This window comes from Diadema setosum, chromosome 5 (genome assembly GCF_964275005.1).
Source record: "Diadema setosum chromosome 5, eeDiaSeto1, whole genome shotgun sequence".
NCBI lineage: Eukaryota > Metazoa > Echinodermata > Echinoidea > Diadematoida > Diadematidae > Diadema > Diadema setosum.
Window position 1 is genome coordinate 39,349,388 of NC_092689.1, and position 15,673 is coordinate 39,365,060.

Here is a 15,673-nt window from a genome sequence, read left to right on the forward strand (position 1 = left end):
AATAAAATTGATCGTTTAACTTGGGGTACCCATTTGAAGAAAAGAAAGACATGCCCAGTTTATCCAACATCTGAAAAATACTGTGAACACACATTATTGACAATGATAATGGAGTCTGACAGAAGAAAATCGTAGTTTATTCATGCTGCGATGACTGCGGATCGAATTCATAACTCTATACAGTTTTCGCAGTCTCTTTATCATGAGAGACTTCATCATACATCTCCATCAGTTATCTTATTTTCCCCTGGCTGCTTTTCCTCAAATCATCCCCATCCATTAGTTTAATATCAATAATTGACTAGGGCCTACAACGACAACATACTCTAAAAACGTGCATTATAAATGAGTGAATGTGAATGCGATGTATTTACCTTGTCCATTAAGAACTCTCTTCTACAAAATGAATGTTTGTATACCGGTTCATATACCGGTCGTGGCGGAGAGATTCTTAGATTCGATCAGCTTTATTCTTCATTGGACATACACACTCTTACTCGAAGGAACCATTAGAGACACGTGTGGCTCTCGTCACTGATAATTTCGAGATTTTCGACATCACCACAGGACTCAGCATAATTATTTTGGGTTCTATTGCATGTACATTACTATGGCAACCAGTGTCTCGCAAATGTTCCCCAAGCCAAGGGTTCATCGTACGGTTTGCTACTAACTAGATACCTGTAGACACGGGTACATTTATTATCACATGCTCCAACACCACCCTCGCCATGACTGGGTATTACAGGGTGTGCGATGTAACATACCAGGGGGGTGTTTCATAAAGCTGTTCGTAAAGTTACGAACGACTTACGAGCGACTGGTGATCAGTTCTTGTGCTGAATTATGGAAATTCTGATAAGTATAGCACATCAGAACTGATCACCAGTCGCTCGTAAGTCGTTCGTAACTTTACGAACAGCTTTATGAAACAGGGCCCAGGTAGAAACCTCTCATTGCATGCATTTTCAATTCCCACACCAATTGTGGGAGTGCATCCATGGAGTCACATGGGTTTGAATATTGTGTCTCGTGAGAATCTTAATCATTCTTCGGTGTGGTTCTTTTATATCATATTATTTTACATGTACATGTAAAGTTGTATTTCATTCCCACAAAAAATGCAGTTACGGTCAGAGGTACTAGTCTGAGGAAACAGGCTACACGTATCTTTCTATGTTCCTTTCTTTATTTCTCTCTCTCTCCCTCTCTCTCTCTCTCTCTCCCTTGGTCTATACTACTTTGAATTTGTGTGCCGGGTGTTTGTTTTATTCATATTACGTGACTCAAAAGGACGCTATTACAGCGCACTCCCGTTCAAGAACACGGTTACGAATTCCGTTTACAACGAACTAAAAATTCAGGCCGCAACATAATCCGTTTTATGCTTTTTTTTTTTTTTTGGTTTGTTTGTTTGTTTGTTTATTTGTTCGGTTATAACAAAATTTAAATAAAACGAAATAAAATTACCGGTCCCGAGGACTTCGTTATAACGGGAGTCCACTGTAATATCTTTAGGCCAGCAACTATGGGTCCAAAGGCTCCAAGTCTCTGAGGATTAGACAAAGAGCATAAAGTTCCCTATATACCAACACGGCTACTGGCAACTGCTGCTGTCATCGAGCTCGAATCAGTGACCTCGAGATTGTTGTCCCCCTGTTCTCATTCACCGAGCCACAGCAGCTATCTTCTTCTCTCTCCATCTGTCTGGATGTCTTTCTCTACGTATCTATCTATCCACACTATCTATCTATCTATCTATCTGTCTATCTATCTATTTATATATCTATCTAACTACATAATCATGAGGAGCTTGATCGCAAAAAAAGGTCAACTTCTTTCTAGTATGCAACAAGTGAGGTATCATTAAACTGGTCTTATTTTTCTCTATATCCGATGATGGGCTTACTTTGAAATGTTCAACTATGGCGCTTGACCCATTAACTTCATATGTAAATGCATGATCCTTTAAGCTAGTGCTTGTGAATTTAATACAATATATTATCTGTGGAGGGGTAATCTTTGAAAGCACCAGTAAAAAGATGGATAGCGTACAAGAACAAGAACTTCTACATATCCATGCATGGTGTGTGCATAAACATGCCAACATGCCAATACATTAGCCTACACCTAAACTCATCTTGTATTACAGAAAGTACAAACGGCACATGGCAGCCACCAAAGCTACACGCGTATATGAAAAGAACACAATGTCATGGAGGCATGAATGAACTCTATAATCAATGTCATTACTTTGATTAAAAAATATATTAATCATCATAGGCTTTGATCAAGAATCATTTGCCAAGGATTTCCCCCGAGAATTCCCCCGAGAATTAAAAGATCTGCTGTAAACAAAGCAAATAATAAGAAAATATGGAATATTTTCATCAGAATTTCAAGAATATTTCTTCTTATGCAACAAGTGAGGTATCATTAAACTGGTCTTATTTTTTTCTATATCCGATGATATGGCGCTTGACCCATTAACTTCATAATGTAAATGCATGATCCTTTACAGTTTTGGTGTTGGAACCGCTGGATGAGGAGATTACTAGAGGTTCTGTCGTATGAGTGGACAACAATACAAAGAAAATATAAAGGAAATTCAACAAAAATTCACTTTTCTAGCATTATGAAAGATCACTTGACTAACCGCTTTCAGAAAGCAGAGGGAATAATTGCTACCCATAACATATGTCAGTATCAAGTTGATGGAATTTGTAATTTTAATGAAAAATGAATTTTTGTGGAATTTCCTTTATATTTTCTTTATATTGTTGTCCACTCATACGTCATATCATCTACATGTAGTAGTCTCCTCATTCAGCGGTTCCAACACCAAAACTTTAAAAATTCATAACTTTTGCATCGATTGTCCGATTTTCTTCAAACTTTAACTGATGTGTTCTACCAATGTTACTGCTTTCACTCAATCCACATTGTTCTTTTTGTTTGCGTTCCCTTTAATACAAGATGACTTTAGGTGTAGGCTAATGTATTGGCATGTTGGCATGTTTATGGACACACCATGCATGGATATATTGCGCTATCCATCTTTTTGCTGGTGCTTTCAAAGATTACCCCTCCACAGATATGTATTAAATTCACAAGCACTAGCTTAAACATTCATAACTTTTGCATCGATTGTCCGATATTCCTCAAACTTTCACTGATGTGTTCTACCAATGTTGCTGCTTTCACTCAATTCACATTGCTTTTTGGGTTTGCGTTCCCTTTAAGTTACTTTGCTCCAAGGCAACACTGATCAAACAGAAAGTACAAACGGCACATGGCAGCCACCAAAGCTACACGCGTATATGAAAAGAACACAATGTCATGGAGGTATGAATGAACTCTATAATCAATGTCATTACTTTGATTAAAAAATATATTAATCATCATAGGCTTTGATCAAGAATCATTTGCCAAGGATTTCTCCCGAGAATTCCCCCGAGAATTAAAAGATCTGCTGTAAACAAAGAAAATAATAAGAAAATATGGAATATTTTCATCAGAATTTCAAGAATATTTCTTCTTATGCAACAAGTGAGGTATCATTAAACTGGTCTTATTTTTCTCTATATCCGATGATGTGCTTACTTTGAAATGTTCAAATATGGCGCTTGACCCATTAACTTCATAATATGTAAATGCATGATCCTTTAAGCTAGTGCTTGTGAATTTAATACATATCTGTGGAGGGGTAATCTTTGAAAGCACCAGCAAAAAGATGGATAGCGCACAAGAACAAGAACTTCTACATATCCATGCATGGTGTGTGCATAAACATGCCAACATGCCAATACATTAGCCTACACCTAAAGTCATCTTGTATTAAGTTACTTTGCTCCAAGGCAACACTGATCAAACAGAAAGTACAAACGGCACAAGGCAGCCACCAAAGCTACACGCGTATATGAAAAGAACACAATGTCATGGAGGAATGAATGAACTCTGTAATCAATGTCATTACTTTGATTAAAAAATATATTAATCATCATAGGCTTTGATCAAGAATCATTTGCAAAGTCTTTGACTAACCATAAAATAATATAAATGCTTTCATTCATGTAAATCAAAATATAAGTATGTTGAATATACTGTAAATGAATATATATGAATATATATATATATATATATATATATATATATATATATATATGGTATTATTATCCGCGTGTTGGAATAAGAGCATGAAGACGATGAAGACAAACAAGTTGACATAATGCATTAGAATCCAACTTCATTTATTTGTAAACCAAATTTTCGACCCTTGCACGGATCTTCCTCAGGGTAACAGTGATATTTGTATTTGAAGCTCAGCACAGAAAATAATAATAATAACAAAGAAACGCGCCTGGTTGTCAGCTTAGAGTATGAGCTAGGTTAGCAACCAACACGCACGGTTGTTAGCTTAAAATTTGCGCTATCTTCATGAGTGCAAAATCCTTAAACTCAATTATGACGTAACAATGCATCATAAAATGCATAAGAAGTAAGACATAGACATTTTTAAATCAAACTGATCGTTAACCAGCCGCGCAAAATACATACCAACACGCACGGTTGTTAGCTCATAATTTGCGCTATCTTCATGAGTGCAAAATCCTTAAACTCAATTATGACGTAACAATGTATCATAAAATGCATAAGAAGTAAGACATAGACATTTTCAAATCAAACTGATCGTTTACCAGCCGCGCAAAATACATACCAACACGCACGGTTGTTAGCTCAAAATTTGCGCTATCTTCATGAGTGCAAAATCCTTAAACTCAATTATGACGTAACAATGTATCATAAAATGCATAAGAAGTAAGACATAGACATTTTCAAATCAAACTGATCGTTTACCAGCCGCGCAAAATACATACCAACACGCACGGTTGTTAGCTCAAAATTTGCGCTTTCTTCATGAGTGCAAAATCCTTAAATTCAATTATGACGTAACAATGTATCATAAAATGCATAAAATGCGGCTGGTAAACTGATCGTTTACCAGCCGCGCAAAACATATAGCAACCCGAAGAGAGCATAACGATTAAAATATGCAGATAAAACATTCTAAAGGCATGTTTGAGTAATAGCCGGTAAACTTTATCGAATTGGGCCTAAATTGAGGCGCAGAGACAAAGAGATATACTACTTAAAGAAACTATATTTGCCTAGCCATGACAGGTCTCTGTTCAGCCCAGTCTGAAAACTCTTGCTACGAATTATAGCGCGCAGTTCAGCCAATTTTCTCTCATCCGCGGATTTATACCCGCCTCCGAAGAGGCAGATCTTAAGATCACTTAAGGAATGGTCGGTTTGGCTGAAATGCTCGGCTACTGGGAAACCGGTTCGGCGTTGCCTGATTGTACATCTGTGGTTATTGAATCGCATTCTGAAACTTGTACTTGTTTCACCAATATAGGCTACTCCAGGGCATTTGTTACAAAGAAAACAATACAAAACGTTACTTGAATCACAGTTGTGAGCAGGAGGATAGATGGTATAATCAGATGAGAGCTGTACGGAGTTATCCGTTATTATGTGAGCGCATATCTGACAGCGCGTTTTGCCACATTGTTTGTTACCTCTAGGTTGAGGTGGGCCGGGTAGCTGATTCCTCACCAGTAATCTTTTCAGACTGGGCGGCTGCCTCTGTGCATGTAGGGGGCCCTAGGCATGATTTTAGCAAGTTTTTCATCGACCGTGATTGTGGGCCACTCTTTCTTGATTGTAAGGGCAAGTTGGCGACCTTTCGGGTGATACGTGGAGACAAAGGGGACTGCTTCTTCCCCTTTGTTTTTTCTTTTTTGTACGAGAAGAGCCTCTCTACTTTTTCGGCTCACCCTTTCCATGGATTTCTTGATCAAGTTGATCGGATAACCGCGCTCAATGAAATGCCTGCCTAGTTGCAGTGCATCCGATTCGTAGGTATGAGGGTCGGATGTTATTCTTTTGTACCTCAATAGTTGGCTGTACACTATTGACTCCTTGATGTGCGTAGGATGGAATGAGTTATAATTAAGATAGGTGAAGGAGTCAGTCGGCTTAGTGTACACCGATGTTTGGAGTTTCTGCCCATTTGGGGAAAGAGTGACCGTGACGTCAAGGAAGTGGACTTTCTCTTTTGAACTTTCCATGGTGAATTTGATGTTACCATCGTGTGAATCAAACCTTTCATGAAAGGATTTGAGGTCATTGGTATCATGTGGCCATATCATGAAAATATCATCTATGTACCGGAGGTACAAACTGGGTTGAAGATGGGATTTTGAGAGAAAGTCCTCCTCCAACTCGGCCATGAAGATGTTTGCGTAAGCGGGAGCCATTTTTGTACCCATTGCAGTACCTTTGCTTTGAAGAAAATATTCACCATCAAACTTGAAATAGTTGTGTTTGAGGATGAATTCTGCCAATGTCGCTAAGTCGTCAATTTCAGCATGAGAATATTCCGAATGACGACGCAAGAAGGATTGCAAAGCCTGAACACCTTCCTCATGAGGTATGTTGGTATATAAGCTTTTCACATCCATAGTCACAAGAGTGCATCCCTTCGTAATTTCGGTGGAGTTTATCTTGTTCAAGAAGTCTGTGGTGTCTTTAACATAACTTCTGATATTACATTCTGATATATATATATATATATATATATATATATATATATATATATATATATATATATATATATATATATATATATATATATATATATATATATATATATATATATATATATATATATATTCTACATATTCAATATACTAGTATGTAGAATCGTCTGCAAATTATACTGTTACACTGTACTGTAATTATTTTCTCCACCATTACAACTGGTGAGACAGGTAGAGGGCTGTTGTAATGAAAATACAGTGTACATGTACAGGTGTATGTTGTATCTGTGTTCTTTATAACAACAGTCTACTGGATATGAAATACAATTCATTAACACACACACAGACCTCACTCATCATTTAACACTGTTCATTTTTAAACTTCAATGTAAGACAAACTGTGTTTAATAAAACAGGAATTTGGTGACATATGTTGTATTTATTTCCATATATAGAGTCTGGAAAGCAGAGTGTGCAGCTGAACTGTGTACTCCCACGAGTTACCCGAGGTGGTAAAGATGAAAAATGTCTATGCCTACAGGTTCCAAAAATGTGGTTCTCAGTGACCATTCCATCAAAACTACCATTAGTTTCTTGGTCAACAACACCTTTTCCAAAGGTTTGGCTTGAAAGGGAAATCATACACACTAGATAAATGATGGACCTTCATTCTGAATTATCACATACTAACGTACATAAAACGCCTGCTTGCTTGAGGCAAAGTAAAAGGGAATGTATAGTTTTGGTTGAGATGGGGATTCAGATATTAACCTTTTGTGAAATAATGAGAAACCTCTTATGGAATATGAAAGAGCATACAATTCCAGAGGAATTCAAAGTTTATTTGATAAAAATTGGTTTTGAAATGGCTGCGACATCAAAAAACAAACTCAAAGTGGTCTCAACAAAAGGTGAAACCCACCTTTTATTAGGACCTCTTTGTTTTTAGATACCTCGAATTTTCATCAAAATATACAATGAATCCCCCTTAGAATTGCACTGTCTTTCATATTCCATAAAAAGTTTCTTTTCATCCCCCCCCAAAAAAAAAGTTGGAAACCCAAAGTCCCTTCTCAACCAATAACTATACCATCCCTTTAAGATCACCAACATCTATCAATAATGTACTTTATTCTGCCCAACAATTCACCATTTGAGAAAACTGTGTCTCCTCAGTTTGTCATTGTACTCTCTCAGCTACAATCTGGATGTTGGATCCCTCCTGGCTTCTTCTCAGTTCCTTTCCCTCTTTGTCAGACTGCAAAAATTGTAGCTACATAAAAACAATAATTCTTCATTTCTTTGCCAGTAGTGCAACATAAAATGATTGTAGGGCAAAGTATGCTAGGCCCCATATATAGTTACTTTGGGTGCCTTTATCTGAAACATTTTCTGATACAGAATTACGATCCTAAGTACATTTAAGGTATTTGGGGGCAATAGATTAATGTAACAGTGTTTTCTTACACGTTTAGAAACGTCTATTTATAAAAAGCTATTCTAAGGGCGATTTTGCCATTTTGAAACGTATTTATATCTCTGAGCCGCTCAGGTCAACTTATAGCTGTTTCTGGTTGTGGAGAAAAGCAAGCACCATTTATGCTTTCTACTCACTGTCTGTGCATGAATGATGAAGGCATATTTGGTGGTATGCAGTTTAACCTCTACTTTAAACAGCACAAAGCAGTAGCACAGTGACAATACTTCAATGGCAATTGTATGATGTTTAGATGAACACTACACTATGAGAATCCCATTTCAAACCACTTTCTATTTTGACATTGGGCTAGTTTCGTAACTGCAAAATAGCGCACTACATGTATTTTGAAACTTCGGGCTGATGAAGACAGGCCTATAAATGCCATTCAAAATGTATTTTGAAACATGATTCTCTCTCTCTCTCTCTTGACAGAGATAAACGCAGCCTTTATAATGCCTCATTCCATGTAATACACGAATGTTTGTATAATGTCATTCAACTCTTGCAGGTTTCACGAGAATAAAAAGTCACTTTTGTCCAGCCATCCATAGGCAAGATGTAATGTTATATTTTTGGTAAAGGTTGCCTTCCATGCAATTGGCACTGCCTTGATCAGCTAGAGGCTAGTGTTTCCTGGATACAGAAGGCACCCAAACTCCATCACTGTCTGAGCTGGTACTGCCTCAGCTGGTATTTCATTACATGCCAGAGTTATTGCATAATGAGGCAATTGAAGTTAATAACAACTGGGTAGAATTAATACACCTTGAAATATTACTGGATCGATCTCAGAAGAGACTGTGACTTTACACTACAGTAGATATACAATAAGATACATCTCTTTTATCTTTGCACATTGTACAAAAAATGTACTGCAAAGGGTAAGAGATATTTAAGCAACAAAGTGCACAGCATCTACAGTCAGAGAAGCAGGAAGTGTATGAAATACTCTGAGTCTGGTTATGTGTTGTCTTCATCTTTCATGATTTCGTCTCCATCGCCAATAGGCTGCTGTGTCACCATTTTCCTCTTCTTTGGTGGACGGTATGATCCCATGCCCGCTGCAGCATCTGCCTCCTGCTGTGTGTAGGGTTCTAGCTCAAGAGCCTTTAACCTGCATGACACATTGGCAACATCCAACAAGACAGATTAGAATTTCAACATTCAAATTCAATAGTCATTAAATGTCTCTTCACACTGGAGTAACTGAAAATACATGTATATTTGTTCAGTACAGTTCTACACTTCTAGATCAGAAACATCTGAATTTTCATGATCCCATCAAAATGTCACTGTTCTTAGAGCCCTTATTCACACAAGTGTACAGTCTTGAGTAGAAAGGATGATGCTGATATAAGATACAATTTTGCCAAGGAAATTTTCTTACCTTCGTTTGTGCGTTTTGCTTCGAAAGTGTTCAGTCATAGCAGCTTCGTCTACAAAGTATCTCCTATCAACAGAAATAGATGTAAGGGATACACACAGTGATGAATAACAAAATGCCAACAAAATATCATTAAAACAAATCCTTTTTTTTTTAATCTTTGCAAAATGAAAGCAAAACAAACTGATCCACATTCACAATTCTACAGATTTTTGTATTTTCTTTATTTGTCTTTCATTTTCATGCACAAAAGTGCTGCTTCACAAGTCTTGAGGTAAAGCATTGAAGGTCTAGACTACAAGACATAAAATCAGGATATACAATCAGGAAATGAACATAATTTCATGAACTGAAATTTGCTTTGCAAGGCTTCAAATGCACGTGCACACGATCATACTGACATGAATCACTGGAAGTTAGAGATAACATATATTGCTCCCCTGCTAAAGTTGAATGTGATAAAAAACTGATCATAGTGAATACTGAAACAATGCATGCATGTAATTATATCTAGTAAGTTACTCATTACACAGAAAAATCTGTCTGTCAAAAGGAGTCTTTTATCATTTTTTAAAAATATTTTATCAGCTCTCTTCTGTAAACAGACAGGAGGGGATCCATGAAGTCAGACACAGTCTCCGCAGAACATTTCCCCGACGACCAGATACAGACCGATCTTTCAGTCAAGATAGGCAGTGTATACACTGTGCCCCTGTGCTGTGGCTGTGGAGTCTCAGTTTGGGAGTCAAGTTTGCCCACCCCGCCTGTGAGTGGTATTTTATAGAGGCATCAATTCAAGACCCATAGTTTTTACAAGAAACTTTCAAGGCAAAGAATATTTGTATGGTACAGGACAGAACATGATGAGAGGTACCTAACATGTTAGTGACAGTACTAAAGTGTTCGACAGTAAGGTTGCAATTGTTACATCGCTAAACAGTTGTTCAGGTTTGAGCTTGCGTATGCATGATTTCATGGGTATGTTGTTGGAGGGAAAATGTGAGGAAAAGGGGTGGCTTTTAAATTATTTGCTTGCCAGATTCGGGCAAGCATTTTTCCCTCTTATTCCAAAACGCTTCCCGACTTTGATTTTCACTTGACGCGGGAAAGCGCTCATTGTAATTTCACTCATGTTATCAGGCAAATATATGTTAACAATACATGTAATTACCATTGATCTACATGTAAATGAGGATTTTCTTCAATTCTTTTTCCTCCCGTTTCCTCAGGTTATTTACGTGTAGAAACCTATCTCCCTAATTTCTCGTGATTTGTATGCATGTTTGAATGTTCCAGCGTATTGCGCCCCGTCCCACGTGTATTGTTAATTTCATATGTGAGAAAGCCTTTGCGCGTGGGTGGTCGATCTAAAAATAGGTGGTCGATGAATTTAAACGTGTAGAATTCTAGGTAGGCTTGACACAGCGTCTGCATAGACACTACGTCTGGTCGGGCTATTAAGTAAACAATACATTTCACTTGCATTTGACTTACTTGAAACTAAAAATAAATTTACAGGTTACAACACCGTTTACACCTGGCTTTAAAGATAATAAAAAGTTTTGGTACCTCAAAAGTGTCCTTGAATTTCCTTGTCTTAGTTTGTGTTTCAGGTTAAAGTACATTTCATATAACTAACACTGTGAGACTTACTCGCCCCAAAGTGCTCTCATGTCTTAGTAATCATGCAATTAACTGCGATCAGCAGCCCCATACGCATAGCGACCAGCAGTCCCATACGCATAGCGTAATCGGGCTTCGCATTGTAGCATTCAGGATCATGACAGATTTAGTATCGCAGGGTAAATGTCAACTTAAAATCCCATAAATTCTTCAATTTGAAGACTTACCAATTAACTTGAAGTATTGAAAACAGGCTTCGGGCAACGTTTGGTTCTGCCTATAGTCCCTTTCTGTTCGAATTGATGACTGAATGTGACTCGGTCGACAGGACCTTAGGAGAGCTACATACAGTACACTGAATACTACAGCCAGTGCATGCGAACACATCACATGCACACAAATTTCAAATCCATGAACGGGTAAGATGTTTGTGTGCGCATGCGCTGGCCATGGTATTCAGTGTATGTAGCTCTCCCAAGGTCCTCTCGACCGAGTCACATTCAGTCATCAATTCGAACAGAAAGGGACTATTGGCAGAACCAAACGTTGTTCGAAGCCTGTTTTCAATACTTCAACTTAATTGGTAAGTCTTCAAATCGAAGAAATTTTTGGATTTTAAGTTGACATTTACCCGCGATACTAATTCTGTCATGATCCTGAATGCTACAATGCGAAGCCCCATTACGCTATGCGTATGGGGCTGCTGGTCGCAGTTAGCTATGCGTACAATGGGCTGCACGCTGCTGGTCGCAGTTAGTGGTTTCGTACAATATTTATCGACGCTGGACAGCGTCGGCTCTGGTACGAAACCATTATTGCATGATTACTAAGACATGAGAGCACTTTGGGGCGAGTAATTCTCACAGACAACGTACTTTAACCTGAAACACAAACCAAGACAAGGAAATTCAGGGAAGCTTTTGAGGTACCAAAACTTTTTATTATCTTTAACGTTACAATTTTTACAGAATACTTACGCACAATGAAGACAGTAGTGTTGCGCAGAACCTGGTTTATCAAAATCAATGTCCTGATTGAGCAATTTCTTTGCATTTAGTGGCTTGAGGTCTTCATCGATTTCATCGAGATCTTTCGTCTTCCTCTTGGTTCTATACTTTTTCTTGATATGCGTGTATCCACGATGGTGCCTTTTTCTTGCCTGTCGCGTCATTATGTTCAGAATAGGGTAGGCCGTAGGTGGTAGTTACAAGTAGTGGAAACACTAGCTCACCACGTCGCTATTCACTAATAAATATGCCGGGTGCCGGAAGTCACTGACTGTGTCTCTGTGCTACGATCGTACGAGTATAAACGTAACCAGCTGTTACTGATAGAAGGATGGTCTGGCTGGATCTACATTACCTGTTAGGGTGATTAGAATCGACAGTCGTCAGCTATTCCTCGGATCGGGGACTTAGTCGTAAGAAGGCAACAATGCTGCAGCAGAGTTTAGAATTTTACTCGGATGGTATCTTGTACACACCGACTACGACGCCGTGCATAGTGCATGTGCAATGCAATGGTGGTGGTGCAATGAGCTCACCACGTGTACGATCGCCGAGCGAGCGATCCCCGAGCCTCCATCCGAGTCTGGTGCATGCCGTTTTACTAGAGCAGCTGCAAAATTGTCCATGTAATATGTGCGCACGTGCCTTATTTACTCGAGCTGATGCAAATTGCTCGACACAATCCACAACTCGGCAGTAAGACTTTACTACCAGTTCTACATGCTCTTCTTGCTTTATTAGTGCACCAAATAGATTCTGAAAATGTAGAACTCTACACTGCACCACCTTTGCAAAATTCGAGAAGGAGGTCGAACTATCAAAAGTCAAGTACAGTACAGTATTGGTCGACGACCATAACAGGGGCCGACTTTGTTTCGTTACCTTGCAAGTGCTAGTTTTACAAAAAAGACTTAAAATTTGTGTATTTGAAATTAGATCAAATTCATGCAATTTAAAAGTAAAGATATATTCTAAAATAATATTAATATTTCTGTATTGATTAGTATGTTTTATTTTTGAATCTGTTAAAATAGGTAGGTCCACAAGATTGATCTGTTCTTTATACACATTGCGTAATCGTCAATGTCGATCGTGGACGTATCACCGGCGTACACTCGCTTCAGCTTCATCGGCGGCTTCTGACGATCGAAATACGGTAGGGTAAACCGGCTTTAGTCGTAGATGAAATAACACTGCTGGCGCTCCCATGAACCATGATTGATAAGCTCTGGGTGAACGCTGTAAACTAGTTACTTAGAATAAGTTAGTAGTGGTGAACATGAAAAGGCTATCGCCACTCGGCATCATCGATCATATCGGGTGGATGTTATGTTTGTTATTCAGTTACGGTTGTGCTACTATTCAAATTAGGGCTACTTAGTCATTTAGTGTAGACTCTAGAATGTTAGAATGGTCATTTATGGATGGTTATCGTTGGTTTAAATGGACATCTGAGTCTAACAGTTAGTGTAGTAGTAGTCAATTGGTAGTGTCGCCCTCTCACAATGAAATGCCCATTCCACACCTCATTCATCATGTTATCATCATAGTGCCACAAAATCAATCTGTAACACTGTTGTGTTGGTGTTAGTGGCAGAAAGCATGCATGCATGTATGGTAGCCCTACAGTACTATTGACCACCCTTTTTGAAACCGACCGCATATACATTGGCGCACAGAACGCTTATTATGCACTTCACTGCGCGCAGAGCACATAAAAATGGATTGGCTTTGACCGTTGATGAGGATGGTGTGGGAAAATGCGAAAATTCACAAAATTTTGAATGAATATTTTCACCGATTCGTAATGTAATGTCTATGGAAGTTTCTAAAAAGCTTCATACAACACAATTGAACACGGTGTTCAATACAACTCGGTTTGCGTGCATTGTCAATGCAAAAACAGCGGTCGATCTCGAGGAGCTTTACTGCGGGGAGCTGAAACGAGGCCACGCAAGTTCGATGGCGATATTTTTGCACTGAAACTTCCAATCGAAAAGGGAACAACGGCATTTGATAGTGCTGGATTTTCTCAATCACGTAGGTCAAGTTTTTTACGTAAATTTCAGTGTTAAATATTCTCATCAAGCAAATAAACATTAGGCGGTCGATGAGTAGTAGGTCCAACCATACTAAGTAGGCAGGAACCGTACCATAGAATTATACTGTCACAGAAAGTGCGACACTGCTAGTGAAGAACTGTTGCCAAGTTGAATATACATGTATATCACCACACCAGCTGCGCTGTATTGGCTGCAGAATTGTAGAAATTCTACAATTCAGACATGCGCATGCTAGATACGCCATAGCACATCTCCGCGGGTTGTTTTTGAAACTGATTTTTCAGAGACTCCAACCCCAAGCACCTTCTGATCTGGAGATTCTCCCGCCTGAAACCCCAAGCAAACGGGAGACTCCAACTTGATGTGCGCAAAGCGTAAAGTTCCTTGTGGCTGGGGCCGGGTCTAGGGTTCAAGATGCTCTCTCCTGCTATCTAAAGTTATTCTAAGGCTTTTTTTTTTCAATATACAATGGCAATAAGTAAGAAATCATTTCAAGCTGGAGACACAGAGCCAGGGCGGGAGAAAATAAATCTCAAGCGGGAGAACAGGAGATTTTGCAAAAATGGGCTTTCGGCGGGAGATCTCCCGTCGAAAACGGGAGAGTTGGAGTCTCTGATTTTTGATGAAGTCGGTGCCACTGGCTGATGATGCAATGATGCCTGTCTCGCCATTTATCAGGGCTAGATTTCACCATTCCTCTGTCTAAACAAATAGTGTAAACGCTAGGTTCCTATAGCTATGAATTTTATTTAGAACCTCTCGCGAGTCTTGTGTGAACCAGGCTTTCGTACAATTTTGCGAGTGGTTAAATTCGCAATTGCATTGTGGAGTACAGTTCTGCCCTACTGAATGGAGAGATGTATGCATGCATGTCACATTCAAGTCAATATTTGGCCTGTCTTTATGCGCAAATAGCACCTGACTTCCGAAATTCTTGAAAATAAAAACCTCACGAAATATTGGCGTATAGCTATAGACGTCTAGTGTACACTACAGTAAACTCGATAGAACAACCTAGATGCTATATTTCATTTTCTGTGTTTATGGGTTCTTGATGTTTGGTATATGTTTCAACGAGAACTGAAATTTATTGTAAGTCCAGATTAACAAGAAAATATTTAAAAGTGAAAGGACAAAGCATGAAATTGCATGTAAGAGTAAAAATTGTGTCTGAAAGGAGTAACCAAGTCTTTGTCTACAGTCCAGTCTTTTGATAGTAAAAAAAAAAAAAAAAAAAAAAATGCAGCATTTCACATTATTATTATTAAATCCTGTAAAAAATGTCCAATACACAAATGTAGGAGTAAACTGTGTAGGCAACGCTGAACACTGGCACTGGTCCGAGTCTGACAGTCCCAGACTGGTAAAAATCACTGTTGGACCAGCAACTTTTGCTAGATGGCTAGGTTTACTGAGTGTGACATGACCAGTAAGATAACAAAACTTACATTGTCAAGGCCAGTTGAAAAAAAAAAAAAGCGCAGGGCCAGTAAATATAAGGTTTGGACCAG

The 15,673-nt window shown here is 38.6% G+C and overlaps 1 protein-coding gene across 1 annotated transcript; it reads right to left on the reverse strand.

Moving 5' to 3' along the window:
* Window positions 1-6,800: 6,800 nt before the first annotated feature.
* LOC140228267 (zinc finger protein 593-like) lies at window positions 6,801-12,735 on the reverse strand. Its single transcript, XM_072308493.1, has 3 exons — window positions 12,070-12,735; window positions 9,473-9,535; window positions 6,801-9,199 (listed from the first exon to the last, which is right to left on the reverse strand). The coding sequence occupies exons 1-3, from the start codon at window positions 12,261-12,263 to the stop codon at window positions 9,046-9,048; spliced, it is 411 nt and encodes a 136-aa protein (XP_072164594.1). The 5' UTR covers window positions 12,264-12,735; the 3' UTR covers window positions 6,801-9,045.
* Window positions 12,736-15,673: the final 2,938 nt, after the last annotated feature.

Bases quoted from the DNA above. Each gene is read 5' to 3' on its own strand.
- LOC140228267 (XM_072308493.1), bottom strand. From the start codon at position 12,263: ATGACGCGACAGGCAAGAAAAAGGCACCATCGTGGATACACGCATATC. The intron at 9,536-12,069 runs GTAAGTATTCTG...TTCTGTTGATAG, and splicing joins CACTACTGTCTTCATTGTGC to GAGATACTTTGTAGACGAAG. The intron at 9,200-9,472 runs GTAAGAAAATTT...TGTGTCATGCAG, and splicing joins AGCAAAACGCACAAACGAAG to GTTAAAGGCTCTTGAGCTAG.